At 41.5% G+C, this 16,871-nt stretch overlaps 1 protein-coding gene across 1 annotated transcript in view; it reads left to right on the top strand.

The window, feature by feature from the left end:
* Nucleotides 1-16,271, top strand: part of adamts9 (ADAM metallopeptidase with thrombospondin type 1 motif, 9) — a 40,535-nt gene extending 24,264 nt beyond the window's left edge. The window contains exons 29-40 of the mRNA XM_030776744.1: nucleotides 2,984-3,151; nucleotides 7,634-7,810; nucleotides 9,830-10,000; nucleotides 10,424-10,618; nucleotides 10,898-11,027; nucleotides 11,158-11,252; nucleotides 11,572-11,666; nucleotides 11,810-11,943; nucleotides 13,538-13,629; nucleotides 14,863-14,967; nucleotides 15,816-15,923; nucleotides 16,195-16,271. Coding sequence (XP_030632604.1) covers nucleotides 2,984-3,151; nucleotides 7,634-7,810; nucleotides 9,830-10,000; nucleotides 10,424-10,618; nucleotides 10,898-11,027; nucleotides 11,158-11,252; nucleotides 11,572-11,666; nucleotides 11,810-11,943; nucleotides 13,538-13,629; nucleotides 14,863-14,967; nucleotides 15,816-15,905 — 1,452 coding nt within the window. The 3' untranslated portion in view covers nucleotides 15,906-15,923; nucleotides 16,195-16,271. The remainder of the gene's footprint in view (nucleotides 1-2,983; nucleotides 3,152-7,633; nucleotides 7,811-9,829; nucleotides 10,001-10,423; nucleotides 10,619-10,897; nucleotides 11,028-11,157; nucleotides 11,253-11,571; nucleotides 11,667-11,809; nucleotides 11,944-13,537; nucleotides 13,630-14,862; nucleotides 14,968-15,815; nucleotides 15,924-16,194) is intronic.
* Nucleotides 16,272-16,871: the final 600 nt, after the last annotated feature.

A 16,871-nucleotide genomic window follows, 5' to 3' on the forward strand; every position in this document is an offset into this window, starting at 1 on the left:
AATGAATTATGAATTCATCATTGAACATCATCTGTGTGTTTCTTTATGAGGTTTGGATGCCCTGTAATTATCGTTTTGATTTTTAGCCTCCTTTTCTCTCCACTCCTTTTTTTCCCCCCTTTCTGAGGATGTATTATCGGACAGTAAGTTCTTAATAGAGGCATGTTGAATTTCTCTTAAGAGGGTTTGGCTATGTAGGCCTCTCTGTAGTGCCCCTTCCTCTGGCTTAGTGCAGGATGCTAACATGGATTGATAGTGGTGTGACGGTGACTGTCACCCCAATGAATAGCTGTCACAATAACAATGAAGGCCGACACTGGAGGTCAGGGTGTTCCCTTTCATCTGTGGGGTGCCTCTTTCCCGCACATCTAATCAGCATGGACGCACTTCTCTGAAAAATGCTTTAATCCCTGGGTGAAAAAGAAAAAAAAAATCCCCCCCCTAAAGCCCCTGTGTCCGCACTGGCCTCAGTGACTTGGATGTCTCTGTTATTTTGATTTGAGGGGCTCGCGTTGTTTGAAGTGGAATGTAGTGTAGCACAAACTTTGTCTCTTTTTATCCTGGACTGTTTGTTTCACACACCAGAGGAGAAAAATGACGAAAAAAAAAAAAAAAGGGATTATGAATTTACGGATTTTATTTGATTTAGTTTAAGAGGGTGATTTTTTGTTTTGTTTTTGTTTGTTTGTTTTGTTTTGTTTTGTTTTTTTTAGTTAGAATCAAATAAACTTCACGCTGATGCTAAAAATTTCATTTGCCTACTCTGAGTTATGTTCAAATGCCATTCATGTGTCTGTGTTCAATAACCTGCCTGTTTTTGCTTTTCATTTCATTATACACTGTGATGTAATTTATAAACTTTAGTACATTATATCATTTGATATTTATTTGAACTATTTGTTACATAAGGATCACAGGGAATGTAGGGCAAACCTGTGAGCCCCACTTTTGATTACTAACGGCTGGTTTGTGGACTCGGAGAATTGTAAGGTAATTGACTTTGACCTAACATTGAGATAATTCTTTGGTTAATAGCCCATAATACAAACAGGGTGCAATGTGCTGGCAAACTCATTAATAAGCTACATAATGGCTTCAACACTTCTCTGATACCTGAAGTCTGGCAAATTATTATTATTATTATTACGATTATTATAATTATTATTATTATTCACAGTTTTTAACTGTATTCTGTGTTGTATGCTGTATGTAAGTCTGTCTTACTCCATTTAACTGTTGGTTCTGTTTCATAATGTGATCTGTACTATAATAATTACATAAGCAGTCCCCTCAGTATTACATAAATACACTATGGCACATTGAAAACTTGCTCAGCTGTGATGGCTGTGATTTGAGTCGGAGAGGCCTGAAGGAGAGAGAGAGGCGTAATGGCCCCGGCTCCTCAGCACTGTCTCTGTTAGTGTAAATCAAACACGCAGACTGGAGCACACATCTCCACAGACTCACTGCATGTGGGGAGCATCTGGGAGACATGTCAAAATCTTATGGGGCTCCCAGAAGGCGCTGTGGCTCATCTCACAAGCTTACTCTCACCCTCTCTTTTTCTCTCTCTCTCTCACACACACACACACACACACACAGTTTGGTATGGGAAATAACAACGATGCCAGCGAGCAAATGTGTTCGTTTATTGAGACACATGTGAAAATCGTTTAGGATTTTTATAACTACGATTTACTGAGATGGAATAATGAAGCTGATGTGAATATTGGGTCATAGTATAGCGGCTGAATTTTTTTTTTTCCATAACTGTGTGTTTTGAATTGTATTTTGTAAGATACTGTGTATAAAATGTAATGCTTATTTGTGTGTAATGGTTTGTGTTTTTGTCCATGCTGTGTATTTTATTATGAACATCGTTATTATGTTTGTGATATGGGCATTAATATGTTCATAAAATAAATAGTGACATTTTGCTAATATGAACTAACACATTAAAAAAAAATCCAAAAACAATAATGTCAGAATTGTATGTATTATTCAAATAAGTATGATTCAAAATGGCATTTCCTAAACTGAAGATAACTTTAAAGCTAGACTCATATGCTGCATTTGACTGTGTATCTCCCTGTAGAGATGGACAGTTACACATACAGTAGGACAGAAGAATTTACAGGACAGAAGACTCAGGAACCCAAGCTTCATAAAGAGGTGAAAGGTCACTCGGTTCCTGCCTGTAGTGCTTTCTGACTGCGGAGGGACCTGCTGAGCTGTGCACTCATTCAACCCAAGACCTGTCGCATCGGATCCATCCCATTACCGCGTGGCTCTTTGATTACCCGTCTTCAGCTGGAGGCCCCCGAAATCCCCCACCCTGCCCCCCTCTCCTCCAGAACAGCACTGCACTGGGCGTGCCTGTCACTGAGGGTTAAGCCTCTCTGAGCTCAGTGAACCCGGAGCTTAGGGAAGCTCCCGCTTCCAACCACATGCCCCACCTCCATTTCGGTTACTGTACCTGAACGTTAAGCAGTGCTCGCTGCAACCCCTTCTCCAAGACTCCCGGTCATGGTCCGTGACGGAAACAAGACTAAAGATGTCATAATGCGCGCGAACGCACAGTTTTATATGTCAAATGTCAAAACGATGTGAAAACGTTACGCGAAAGCTTCACTGTGATTTTAGATGTACGTGAATCCGTGCTTTCTTCTTCTGTACAAATGCGTGTGATTGTTTAGCGCATTTTCTTGTACACGTGTTTTGTTTGGCATTCCTGTGATGCACCTTTTGGAAACTCCATATGTCAGTTACAGCCAGTAATAAATAAGTTGAAAAAAAAAACAAAAAACCCCACGATATCAGTGATGAATCACCTGATTTCAAATGTAAACCGATGTCTCACACGTCTCCTAACTGAAATTCCTTACCTAGCTGAGTTCATGACTGAATGTCTGTCCGTCAATGAACAACGCGCTGCGGATTTCCTGCGAGACAGGTGTATCACTCTTCGTTCTTTCTCCCGTAGTGTTCAGCCTCCTGTGGAAGAGGATACAAATACCGTAACGTGACTTGCGTGAGCCGCTCGGGTCGTCCCATTCCCGAGGAGAACTGTCTGCACCTGGTCCGGCCGAGCAAACAGAGGCGCTGTCGAGGGGGCCGTTGTCCAAAGTGGAAGACTAGCGACTGGGGAGAGGTAAACTTTCCATTCACAATAAACCAGTTCCTTCCCATTACTACTTTTGTATTTCTGATGCGTGCATCGCTATTATGTTTTAAGCATCTGGTCAGAGTGTGTGTGTGTGTGTGTGTGTGTGTGCATGCGCATGTGTTTATGCATTCAAACAAGCATGAAACTTAGCTGGCTCGATATTGCAAACATGCATAATGTCTTATGTTAAAAGACATTTTCACGTGCACGTCACATAGGTTTTCATCTACATTGACTCAATAAAGAGGCAACTCTTTGCTCTGTCTTATTCCCTCTGGGGCTTGGGTGAGTCCCACGTCAGGAGGCTTTCTGGAGCACTGAGATGTTTTTTTTTTTTTCTTTCTTTCTTTTTTTTTTTTTTCTTTCATCTGGGCCTCTCTGAGGTTAACTCCAGTCAGCGTGAAGTATCCTCCCTGCCTCCTGTCAAAATGGGAAACATATGTCAGCCCCTTCTGTATGGCCAGCCCAAGACAGTTATATACTCACCATAGCTGGCTAGACACATTCCCCAGTACACACAGAGCCGGACATCTGCTGGGCCTGGCAGGCACCTCTGGGTCCTGGGGCCCAGAGAACAGCCACACACACACATCTGTATCCCATACTTAAATGATGTGCCATCCCAGATAGGCAGTTTGAAGCACTAGTTTTCCTCATCAGACTGTAACTTACAGCAGAAGAAGGGCCAGACCGCCAATGCAGCCCAGCAGATGTTCTGGACAAGGCTCCTATTAAGGAGTCAGTTGGGTGCACATAGAATAGCTTTAGTGCTGGCCAGATCCAAAGTGACTGCTTAGGATGTGCACCTACTGAGCAGACTTGACTTAGATGAAAGCATCGTAGACAGAAACTAGGTACAGCTGTGCCTATATATATATATAAAAACCTGGGCAGGAGTGTAGAGCTTAATATACAAAGTCACTGGGGTAGAGGCAAAGAATCATGAACCCAAATATTTGAAATTTTCAGAATGCTTTATAAAATGGCAGATTTTGTGATTCTGCTTATGTCTTGTTCTCTTGTGGAGCTTAACTTTACAAATCTTACCTCTCTTTTTCTTTCTTATTTGTGGTTTACCAGGCTCTTAATAAAGTGAATAAAATACGTCCACAACAATAACATATAGATTACAAAGACTTAGAAAGTTTTGTGTTGCCTTCCCAAGTTTGTATACAAAGGTAAGTCTGTAGATAGTGTATAAAAATGATTATGTTTCACAGTGTTGTACATTAAAATGTGTTTTGCATGTAAATAACTAGAAATACAAACATATGAATGCAGTTCCTCCATTTTCATTGAAAAAACAACAAAAAAAAAAAGAATCTTTTTCAACTAAGCCTATGAATAATGTTTCTTCATATGTTCGCTGTCTTTATAAACCAGAAAGACAAATTCACAACACACTGGAAATATTATTCAATTATGACTAATTCTAGTTTATATTTCAGCAAAACCACAAACGTGTACATATGTGTTATTATCAGATTTCTGCCCCTCACATAGCAGTTTGAGTGTGGAGCTGTGTACTGGCTTACCTCACAGGTTCCTCCGGTCCTAGATGACTGGCATTACTGCATGCGTGCGGTTAAGTTTTGTACTTTAAACACATGGCAAACAAGTTTGTGCGATAAACATGCAAACCAACTGGAAATATTTCCCTGACCAAACTGAACACAGTTTCAAAGAAATTAAAATAAAATCCTAACAAGTTGTGGGATGGGATAATAAACAGTTCTGTTATAGATCATTTTTTTTCACATGCAGTACCAGTCCTGCGATCAATAGAGACATTCCAACTGAGAGATCAAGATGCAAGATAGGCTCTTGGGTCTTTTCTCATCAACATTTGATACCATTGGTATATGAGCAATGCATCAAAATGATTCATCATATTTTTATCATTCTAAATGTTTAATAATATTTGGTTCATAAATCAGTCAGCGACTTGAGTGCAGTTCTGAAAATTCCAAGAATAATATAGTAATGTGAACTCAGAAATGATTTTCGAGTAACCTCTTGATATGAGCACATTTAATCTTGCGGTGATGAAATTGGTCACAGATGAAGAGTATCCCCTCATGTAGTTTTCACAAATGACGGCTAGTTCAGGAACTTCCTCTATCATTTGTGAAAACTAAAGTATTGTATTGTGTATGTGCAACAGAAACAAAAATTAATATACAAATTAATACACAGGTAATTGCCAAACTAAAGAAAACACCTAGGTGCATATGTTAATATACTGAAACAAGGTGCTTGCCCTCATGCTGAAAGCCCTGTATAAAAAAGCTGGTTAGTCGCCAATTATTTCAGTTACTAATTGTAGAGGGACAGATCTCAGAGACTGTGAAAGAGGGGTAACTCTGAGACAAATTTGACTGGAGGATGTTTCATGGGAACAATAGCTGAGGTGTTAAAGACATAGAGGACTAAGGGAGAGGCTTCATTGGCTAGGGTTAAGCATGGCTGTGCATTGGTTCGAGATGCAAGCCAAAAGAGACTAAGGTCTAAATCAGTTGACCACACATATCATTACAGGGCGTGAGCAGACAATTTAATCTAGAACAGTCAGTCACAGAGAGAGATGCTGTTGTCGGGCTGTACTGCGTACCTCTTATTTACACGTACAAATGCATGTTTGGACATAACGTGTGTGTAAAGAACACAGGCAGTAATCTACTGTGTAGACAAAAAAAAAGTCTCCTGGTCAAAAGATTCAACCCTCACCCTGTTCTAAACAAGTGGACGAATTCACGTGTGCCACCGTCCAAAAGAAATGTATACGCCCGGAGCACTTGTTTCGAAGTGAAGTTTTGTTGGCTCTTTTACGGCGCTGGATGTTTCCTGGCATGGTTTAAGTCCATTCAGCCCCTCAGAAAGCAAGGCAAACACCACTAAATACAAAGCTATTCTGAGTCAATAAGCATGAATAAGCACTCCTATGCTGATGACAATGGACTCTTCCAGGCTGACACTGACAATACCCCCCAATGCACGGCATACAAGTGCTCACCGAATGGTCTGATGAGTATGAAAACAATGCAGACCATATGCCACGGCCATCCCAATCAACACTGTTGGACACTGAGGAGAGACTCCCATATTTTGTTTTGTTTTTTTTTTGTAGATTGCCAGTTACTTGTACATTGCTTTCACTATAAATCAGGAGTCATCAGAAAAGGAAAGTATAATTAAATGAAAATGCCAGAGACAAGAGCAGTTGCATCAGAGAAATTTCCTCACGACCACTACTGTCCATCCAAAAATGTAAAAAAAACCCAAACAAACAGGGAGAAAAAATACAAAGTGTTTCATACGTGTACCCAAACAATGTTTCAGATATGACAAGTCAGTAAAAATAAAATATTAAAGGTTACCCCATCCTCTTGAGTTTTTTCGGTGGTCTCTGCTGAAATCTGTTCTTTATTAGTCTGGAGGGCTGAGTGCACACGTCTATGGAGAGTTCCGTTCCTCCGAGCTTTTAAATGTGGTTAAACAGAGTAAAACAGAACACCCCCAGGGACTTTCTCTTGCACACTGGACTCATTTTCCTTATGTTCTTCTTGACATTTCTGTCAGTATGTTTTGATTCATACCTAAAAGGCCTTTCAGAGGAACAGAGTCTAGGGCTTTGCAAATATGAATCCTTCTGTGAATTGATGAACTCACTTTTTACATCCACTGATTCTAGTTCCCTCTATTTACGGTACAAAGAAATTGATGCATAGACAATAATTAAAACGTATTTAAAAAGTATCACATCAGTATATCTGTCTATCTATCTATCTATCTATCTATCTATCTATCTATCTATCTATTTATCTGTCTATCTATCTGTCTATCTGTCTGTCTATCCAAATGTCTGTCTGTTTACTTGTACAGCACTTGATGCTGCCGGATCAAAACCTGTTGTCAACAATCAGTATTGTTTCATTAATATACAATAGCAATAGTTTGATACATTTCAGTAAGTGTTGTGTAAACTGTCCTATAACATGGCTGAAAACAGCTTGATTTTAATATATCTTTCTGCTTTATATGTCTTAATAAGTCAGTATTAGCAGTTCACAGACTGCTGGAAATCATCCTAAATATTCACACAAGTGCAACATACCATGATACCATGCACGCATGAAATAGTTGCAGCACCGATATTACCTGTTGAATATTTAAAGTTGCTCTGCAAATGACGTGGTATTGCCACATCTATTAGACATTTATTTCTTGCTATAAATTGCAGATTAATGTTTACTCAAAATTAAATATTATTAGAATAATACAATAAACCTCACTGCAGAAAATGTGCATTTTCCCTTTACTAGAATCCATCCCCATTCTTACTTGAATACAGGCTCAGCAGATTTTAGTAGAAATTTTAGTAGGCTAGTTCTTTTCATATTCTTTGTATTAAGCTTCACGGGGTTGAATGGCGAGGCTCTGTCGTACTTACCCTGTCTATCTCCGCAGTGTTCCTCAACTTGTGGCAGCGGAATACAACACCGAGAGGTTTTTTGTGTAATTGGAGATCGGCGCCGTGCACAAGTGTCCGAATGCGAGGGAGCCGAGCGTCCACCGTCCAGTCAGAATTGCCGGATCGCAGACTGTCCCTCGACTTACAGGTGGAGCGCGGGAGACTGGCAAGCGGTGAGTAGCTCAACGCCTGAGGCTCCCCCATAAAAAAAAAAAAGCGCTTCTTCAAACAAGTACGATTCGTGCGCAGTGGGGTGATGGAAGGAGATGTTTGCTGCTGGGCAAATGAGGTGTAAGCTGCTGTTTCTTGGAACGGTCTTTTCCCGCATTTCAGAGCCCGGTGCCAAAGAGGCTCCAGAATAGCAGCGTCTTTTCGAAGGGGAGGGAGGGAAGGGCAGTCTGTCTCTGATTAAAGTCAGATGCTTCTCCTTTCTCTTACGAATACAATTGTAGCAAATGAATGTTTAGACATTTTTATTTTAAGCAGAATGCTTGCAATGTGTTATCTCCATAGCTTCAGTTAAGAGAAGACATTGCACATATTGTGGGCTGCACATTTCAAGCACTGTTGTGTTTAAATCTAAATGACCTAAAATGTTGATTGTCATTTAGCAAGGCTAAAACAAACCCGCCAAAGCAGCATTAGAAACATTCACAAACTGCACATGCTTTTTTGGCTACCATAACCGAGAGGGCTACAACATTAAATTCAAGCTATGGGCATCATTAGAAACTTTCCCTGTTTATAAATAAAGAATAGATGAGGTCACAATGCCATGTGATGCCAAAACACCTCATTTAATTCCCTTTGAAATGTTAGTGTCAGTGCTTATATTCTCTCTGTAAGCCATTGCTTACAACTTCTTTATAATGAGCACGTTCGCTAATGACCAGCGTGTAACATAGCATTTGTAAACTTAGCTTAGGAGAGAGACTCATCTCCTGAGTTCTAAAAGAGAAAGCTGTTATGAGATGCACTCGTTGGTACCTCACGGAAAGTATTTATTAAAATACTTCTACAAGGGAAAAAAATGAACACGAGGCCATGAATCTAGGTCAACTAACAGCATGAAATCATAGTCCTCTGGAAAAAAAAAAAGTCTAATTAGTTGAGTGCAATGCTTAGAAAATACCTTTTCAGCACCCCTGTTGTGGCAGCCATGGGCAGCTGTAGGCAATTAGAGAGCAGCTTGCTCAGTTGTTGGATGCTGGAGGGGTCAAGTTGCCTCACAGAGGAGCTGTTGGAGCTCCTCGTGCTCCTCATGAATTTACTGCATGTGACAGGGTTCTTAGAATCAGGTACTTCTCCCTATTGCAATTAACCCCTATCAGAGGAGAAGTCGATTTTTATTCAGACAGAATAGGGGTTTAGTGATTTATGTTATGTTATGAGCGTTAAGTTTCTGTTTTGTTCCACAAAATGTTCTTAGAATAGGGGGAAAGCGCTCAAGAGCGATTATGGTGTCTTGTTGTATGTCATGTGAAGGTTTTTTTTTTTGTGTGTGTGTATTTTGCGTCATTTATCGTCTTCTACGTCAAGTGAGCGTAACAAGAAACCACTGATATATATGTTTTACAGTTCAGTTGTAAGAGTGTTGTGCAATTCTCTTTGGCTCAGGAATACCCTGTTCATCGGAACAATCCTAGGCATTTATGCCATTTGTTGAAGTGAATTGAATGTTCGGTCGGATAAGGACCAGCTGGAATTGTGTTAGTAATAGCTGCAGCTGTTTACAGTATGAGTGACGCAAGCCCTCTCCAGGACTCCTAAACTTGGCCAAGTTAACCAGCCCTGTGCAGTTGCTCTGTGGATTCTCAGCACTCAAAGAGAAGTTAACACCTCCAGTGCAGTGTTTTTGGTTTTCACATGGGGTCACGTGATATTTTGTTTTCATCCTTCCCTCTTCTTCTTCCCATGCTTTACATTAACGCTGCACTTGACAGCGGGTTACCTAAACAGATCCACTGTGTTTTAAATGACGTAAAAAGAAATAAAAACAGAGTGTACCATAATTACAGTGTGATTTTCAGCTAAGGCTCTAATAACACAAACAACACGGTAATGCATGTGTGTTTTCTCTCTGCTATCACAGCCACGATGACATCATCCTCAGATCTTTTGTGAGTGCCCTGAGATAACCTGGATAATGTTCCATAAACATTAGTGTATTGTAACCTTTTTTACCATTGCAGTGCAGTCAAACATGTGGCTCAGGACTCAGACGCAGAACGGTGGCGTGTCTGGATCCCAGTGGGGAGGAGGTGCACGAGATGTACTGCGTGGGCCAGAGGAAACCGACCGAATCTGAGCCCTGTAACACCCAGCCATGTGAATTCATCTGGATAACAGGAGAGTGGACAGAGGTGAGAGAAAACTCAGAAACACAGAGCAAAACAAACCGCTCTCACCACTTAAACGACTCGTAGGTTTTTAATGGGCGCAGTAAAGTCCTGGTGTCAGAAGCTTTTAGGGGCCCTTTGTTTATGGTGACTGTCAAATTCCAAAGGCTTAGTACCATGGTAGTGTTGATGTAACCCAGTCCTCTGGGGTTCTTTCCAAAAATAATTTCAGCATACAGTCTCTACAGAAAAATAATCTAGTTCTGTCAATAGTTTGAGTGATATATTTGACTTAAGTAAACCACTGACAAAAATAATAAATGCCGTAACAAAATCGTGTAAAATATGGAGCTCGAGACATTCGTTATTTAGCTGAAAGATATCTGCCGTTGGATTCTATGTGATGGTCTACGATTGCGAGTTCATGCAACTTGTCTGATTTTGCAGTGCTCAGTCACCTGTGGGCAGGGCTATCAGAGAAGATTGGTGTCCTGCAGTGAGGTGCATGCTGGGAATGATAATTATGAATATGGACATCAGTCCTTGTCAAACTGCCCTGGCAACCCGCCTGAGAGTTTCATGGTGTGCAACCTCACCCCCTGCCCTTCTTCTCAGATCTGGAGGGTTGGAATCTGGGGGCCGGTGAGTACCCTTTAACCATTGGCGATACCTTTGACTTCATACCATGAGTTTGATATTGGATTGAAGGCCTTGTGTGTTTATCGTTTCGCCTTATGTTTATGCCTCTCCAACTTCTGTGGTGAACTGATGTTATGTTAGCTAAAATCATCTGGCACTTGGATGTATCTCTCGTGCAATGTAGACGGCTTTTGAACCGACAATGATCGGCACTTGCTGGTGTATCCATTATTGGCGTATGACCTCTACAGGCTGTCTCACAGTAGTCTGGTGTTTCCTCAGTGCTCCGCAAGGTGTGGTGATGGGTGGACCGAGAGAACAGTGCAGTGTGTAAATGCTGATGGTGAAATCAGTGAAAACTGTCCCTCCTCTACCAAACCCACAGGACGGAAAGCCTGCTCAAATCATGACTGTGAGTGTGCTCTCTCTCTCTCTCTCTCTCTCTCTCTCTCTCTCTCCGTTTTACCACAGTTCATCAGTGTGGCTTACTCAACTCCTGAGTAAGATAATAAGCCTTTGTTCTTTTTCTCTCTCTCCTGTAGGCCATTTGCCCAGTAGCTGCAGGGACGTTCAGCTCCAGAATCATTTCCTGTCTGATGGTGAACAGATACTGAATATACAAGGAAAAGCACTTAAAGTAAGACTGTCCTATCATGTTTCACATTGTTGACTCAACGGTCTCCGTTTTACTTAGCGTTTTGCTTTCTTTTTTCATTTTCTTTTTTTTTATGCGGATAGTGAAACAAAGCAACGTTTGAATTCTGCTCTGGGGTGTGTTTCTTACAGTGAAAATAGGACAGTTGAAGCAGGGCCTCGTTGGCCTGTTGTCTGAGTTCGCTTTGTTGAGAGAGACCACGGTTAAGAGGAATCTTTTTCAGATGCACTCAAGTGTGCCACTTAGATTTGTCTTTGAACCTCTTGCGTTTTTGTGTTTTTTTTCTCTCCGTCCCCCACAGATTTACTGTTCAGAAATGGATACAGACAATCCGAAAGAGTACATCACACTCATGACTGGCGAAAGAGAGAATTTCTCTGAAGTTTTTGGCTTTAGGTAACATCAGATAAAATGACTTTGCTTAGACTTGGACCATAAAGGAACATATCTGACAGCGTCCAAGAGTCTTCTTTTTTTTTTTTTTTTTTTTTTGTTTGGAGTGAAAAACAGGTTGTTTATTAAAACTTTCATATTTTCAGGCTCATGGACCCCACACAGTGTCCCTCAAACCTGACCAGGAGAGAAGATTGTCACTGTAGGAGGGACTACACTGCTGCTGGACTGTCAACCTTCACTAAAGTCCGACTGGACCTGAGAAAGATGCACATTATCAGTGAGTTGTGCTTTTCTTTTTTATTAAACGCCAGCTGGAGAGCTTTTGGGGTTTTTTTTCAGAGCTGTTGTCTTAAATGTGTCTTATTACCCCGATACCAAGCCAGTTTTATGTTATTGATTATCATTGCTACAAGCCAATCAGAGCAAGGCCAATCCTTAAAGGTTTTAGCCAACACTGTCAGGCTAAGTATACAGTTAGATTGAAAGTTTGGCTCGGGTCATGTAAATGGCCTTGATATGTGTTCTGTTTATAAACTAGCATTTGCTTTGTACCGCCTATGAAAAGGGTCTTTTTCTTAGTTTAAAACAGTAAGGGTAAATCATACACAAAATGTAATACAAGTATAGCAATGCCGTATTGGCGTTTGCTGAAGGGTGAGAGAGTGTGCTGTAACCAGCACTCTCACTCCTTTAACTCAGACCCATGTGTCTGTCCTACCTGTGCACTCTCCCACACTGGAAAACAGTCCATCTCTTCCCCTCTGTGTTAACAGAGGAACACACTGGCCTCTGTGTTTGCATAGCCTTTCTTACCTGTGTGAATCTGAAACAGTTTAGTCACACACGAATACCACTCCTGCGCGTTCCGCCAGCCGGGATGCAGTCCTTTCTCATCCCCGACGGATAAAGAGATTGTCCTCTCGTAGTATAGGTCGGCAGTTAACATGCGTCGCTAAAACCAGTGTGCTCGCGTGCATGACAGTTTAGCTTTTATGATGTTAAATGAGTCTGAACTAACCTCCTTCCCCTTGGTATCAGATGATTGTGTTTGGAACGGAGCAAAATCAAAACATATGGGTGCCTTTACCAATGGCGCATGTTCCAAAACTAACAGGAAATAACAGAGATTACTTTAAAAGTGGTCAAAATTCCAACACTGCTAGGCACAGACATAGTTTTCATTCTGACAAGAAGCACGTAACATGCTATGGAGTAACACACAATCTCAGACAGTGGTTAAAGTACATGTAAAGGATTAATACGTGTCTCTGTCGGATAGCCAGAGGCCCTTGACTCACTGTGAGGCTCTTTAAGGTCAAGACGGTATGAGGAAAGAAGTCGAGGAGATTAATGACCCCCTTTCCGTCGTACGCTGAAACGAGGGGAGTCCACAGGGAAAGCCAGGTTGCTGAACCCCAGTAAAAGCTAACATTAGTGTTAATTACAGCACTGTTAAATGTCAGTGCTCTGGCTAAACACGGTCAGAGGATGAAGCATGTTGTCTTTACCCATGATGCTCATTGGGGTTTTGCTGCCATTTAATTAAGTCTAACTCTGAAGGGGTTAATGGTTTCAAGATGTATTTTTATGGCTGTAGGAAAAAAAAAAAAACACGCGATGAAAGGACAAGAGCAGATTAGCTGGAATTACCCTTAAATTTTGACACTCATTTCTGTGTTTTTACATATTTGTTAACCTCTAAATGTAAGAAGGAATATATTGGGATGTGAAAGTATATTCATTATGGAGGAAGCATGTTTATGGGCTGTCTCAGATGTTCCACACTCTTTCCTGAAGACGTTTACGGCGCTAGGGCCTTATCTGGTAATGTTAACATTGGTTAAAAATCATTGTGCATCTCTCTCATCCAGCCACAGACTGGAAGTTCGCTTTCACTCGGGAGGGTCACAAAGTTCCTTTCGCCACGGCAGGAGATTGCTACAGCGCCGCCCGCTGTCCACAGGTGAGTACTACATGTTGAAAAATGTAGAGCGGGGGAAAAAATGCATTATGGTCTTATGCTAGAGCAGATTAGGACATGGATACAATCCAAATTCTGTATCTTTAGAAAGAAGTGCTGAGATGAAACATGAACACTAATCTTTAGAGGTCAAAGGAAAACCGTGGAGTGTCTAAGAGCTGTGGAATGAATGTGAGAGAGCTGTATGGGAACAGCAGCAGTAGACAAACTACCACACATGTACTTGGCCTGGGTTGGCCTAAGCCTGCATCTGGCCAGGCTCCATAGCTTAGTCTCTATAGATCTTCTTCGTCTGAGAGAGGACGGCCAAGGAACAAGCAACCCCTGACCCCCCCTGTAGACAAGGATCTTCTCTCTCTCTCTTTTTCTATCTATCTCTTCCTCCCCCCCCCCCCCCTCTCTTTCTCTTTCTATCAGTCCGTCTCTCGCCCCAGTTATGCAACGTCTGCTTCTCCTTAGGGTTCAGACGCAAGGGAGTGTGTGTGTGCGAGGGCGGTTCCGTGCCGCCTGCTCTCCCAGCGCGACCCTGCTGGAAATATGTGGCCCATGTGAAAGGGGTCTGAGGCATGTCGCAGACAGCAGCTAACCACAAGTGAAAGCCAATAAATAAATCTCCTCTACCCATTTCATCTTTTCTTTTTTTTTTCTTTTTTTCTTTCCTTCCCAAGTCATATGAGGAGAACTGAAAGTTGCACATAGTGAACATGTTTTTCAGATGCTGTATTTTATTTCAGATGCACTCCATAGTAATGTCCACGTCCATTAGTGTGCTCTTGAGATCATTTTGTAATTCAAAATATAACGCTGAAAAGACTGGGTTTTTTGTTTTTGGTTTTTTTTGTGGAATAGCCCTGTAGCTAATTGGTTGTGCATTCTTTTGTGTTCTGCTGAGTATGTTTATAAACTCTGCTGATTCATCTGGATATGATTTTTTTTTTTTAAATAAATCTCACTAGCCTAGTGTTTGTTATTGCCACGCTAAAGAAGCTGAGACCCTGCATTTGATAGTTCTCATCCTGCCCTCTCTTGATTCAGCTCACAAGTTAGTAATTAAAGTCTTGATTAGTTAAATCCCGTGTCAGAGAGGCACCGCATTAGCTCAACAGAACACACTGAGCGTGATGATTTAATGCCTGTTCTTCTCGCCCTCTGCTGTTTGACTGAATGTGTCCTGCCACACTGAGCGTGTTGCGTTTTTCTCATGCGTCCTCACAGGGCCGGTTCAGCGTCAATTTGTCTGGGACGGGCTTTCAGGTGGCTGACAGCACCAAGTGGATATCCCAAGGCAACTACGCCGTGTCAGACATACACAAATCACAGGTAAAGCGCCGTTCCTTTACCTGAGCTCCTCTGACCGAACAGCTTTACCGAGAACCGAGTGACCGTTTATCGCTGCAGCAAGTCCTGCTGTGATTCAGGACACTCGTCTGTGACCCTCTTCCCTTCTGTGGTCTAAACCCCCCCCCCCACCCCCCACCCCAAACTTCTCTGCTACTTCTTCTTCTTCTTGGCCTGCAGTGAGGCTGCCGGGCAGTTGCCCAACTGTCTGGTTGTCCCAGGCTTCTCTGATAAGTTAAGTGTTCAGAGAGAGAGAAACAGTATTGAACAGTTGGCAAGGAAAACGAACTCTCCCCAGCTTTCTGATGGAAATGAGCAGAGGGACACTTTTTTGGCAGGAGCTGAAAAGCTTTGAGCTCAAAGTGATCCACACTCGAGAAGCTAGTTAACAGAAAATTGGTTGTTTCAGGTCAAGTGCTGTGGAGTGTGCTTTTGATGAGATCATACTTGCCTCAGAGACTTGAGACCACTCATTTGTTCTGGGTGCATGATATATATATATATATATATATACATACATGATTTTTATTCTGAATGCAACTCTTTCCCAGACTTTGTGTCTTATCAGTGTTTATTTTTGTTCAATAGAAAAAAGAGATTATATCATTAATCTTTCTTTTCAGTACAATTTTGTGTTCTTCTTTTCGCGGGGCTTTCCAGATTGTCCGAGGGGATTTGTTACTATCTGCTATACAACCAAACACTTGACGCTTGAAAGGCTTATGTATGATTATAATTCTGATATTGTTCCTTTTGCAGCAGAAGCTAACTGTTTCTCATTAGTATTACAAATGAATAGTTTCTCTGTGCTGTTCCTCTTATGTCCACAGGATGGCAGCAGAGTGACAGGAATGTGTGGCGGTTACTGTGGAAAATGCACGCCCTCAGCCAGCACTGGTCTTCTCATTCAAGTCGCATAATCAACTTACGACCTTGAGGTATGTTTTCGGAATTGTTGAATCTGACAAATATCTTTCAGCTATTCCCCGGGAATTTAGCATCTGACAATGTTAACAGAGACAGCATTCACAAATATCAATGCAACAACCTTAAACTACTCTTTTTTGCCCTAAAACTATGTTATATGCTGAAAATTTTATGAAATTGCTATTTCTATTTCTGTAAACACTGCTAGTAGAACAGTTTGGTTTTGTTGGCTGCCTTATGATTATGTATGGGCTAATATTTCTGTTTGGTCAATTTTGTTAGGTGTTCATCCAGATGAGAATGAACGGTGGTGCTACAGCAAATGAAGAAATCTCCTCATTAAAAAAAAACAACAAAATGTATATATGTAAATGACATGCCTGTATGTATTGTACATAACAATTTGAATTATTTATTATACTCTACATTTATTTTTATATTGTAAAGAATATTTAAGTGTTCATTTTACAACACTTTGTTTCCTCACTTTCCATTTGTCATATTATGAATTGTGCAGTAATCAGCAACACGTTTTACTGATATTAATGATACCTGCATGCAGCGTGTTAATGAGCCATCCGTCATTATCTCTCTCCACGCTGAAGATCTGCCAATAATCGGCTCTCTCTCTGGTCTAATTAAGCACAGACCTATTAAACAATAATGAATATGGGTTTGACGGTGAATGAAATGGAATTAGCCTGGCTTTTGGCCTGGGTCTGTGGCGGGGGGGGGGGGAGGGGGGGGGGGGGGGTACAGGAGGGTTGGTTTTGGCAGGTTTAGACTCGGGCGTGGTTTGCTCAGGCGCTCTGTGGAAGTGGATGTAGGAGGACCGGCTTTGGGAGGCGTCGCAGCTGAGACAGCTGGGCTCCTCACAGGTGTCAGGCCAGCGGAGACATGACCTCAAGGTGTTCCAGATGCTTAGAACATGTGGCTACCTTCCGGTCACAGGAGAAAGC

This window comes from Chanos chanos, chromosome 6, assembly GCF_902362185.1.
Source record: "Chanos chanos chromosome 6, fChaCha1.1, whole genome shotgun sequence".
Lineage (NCBI taxonomy): Eukaryota > Metazoa > Chordata > Actinopteri > Gonorynchiformes > Chanidae > Chanos > Chanos chanos.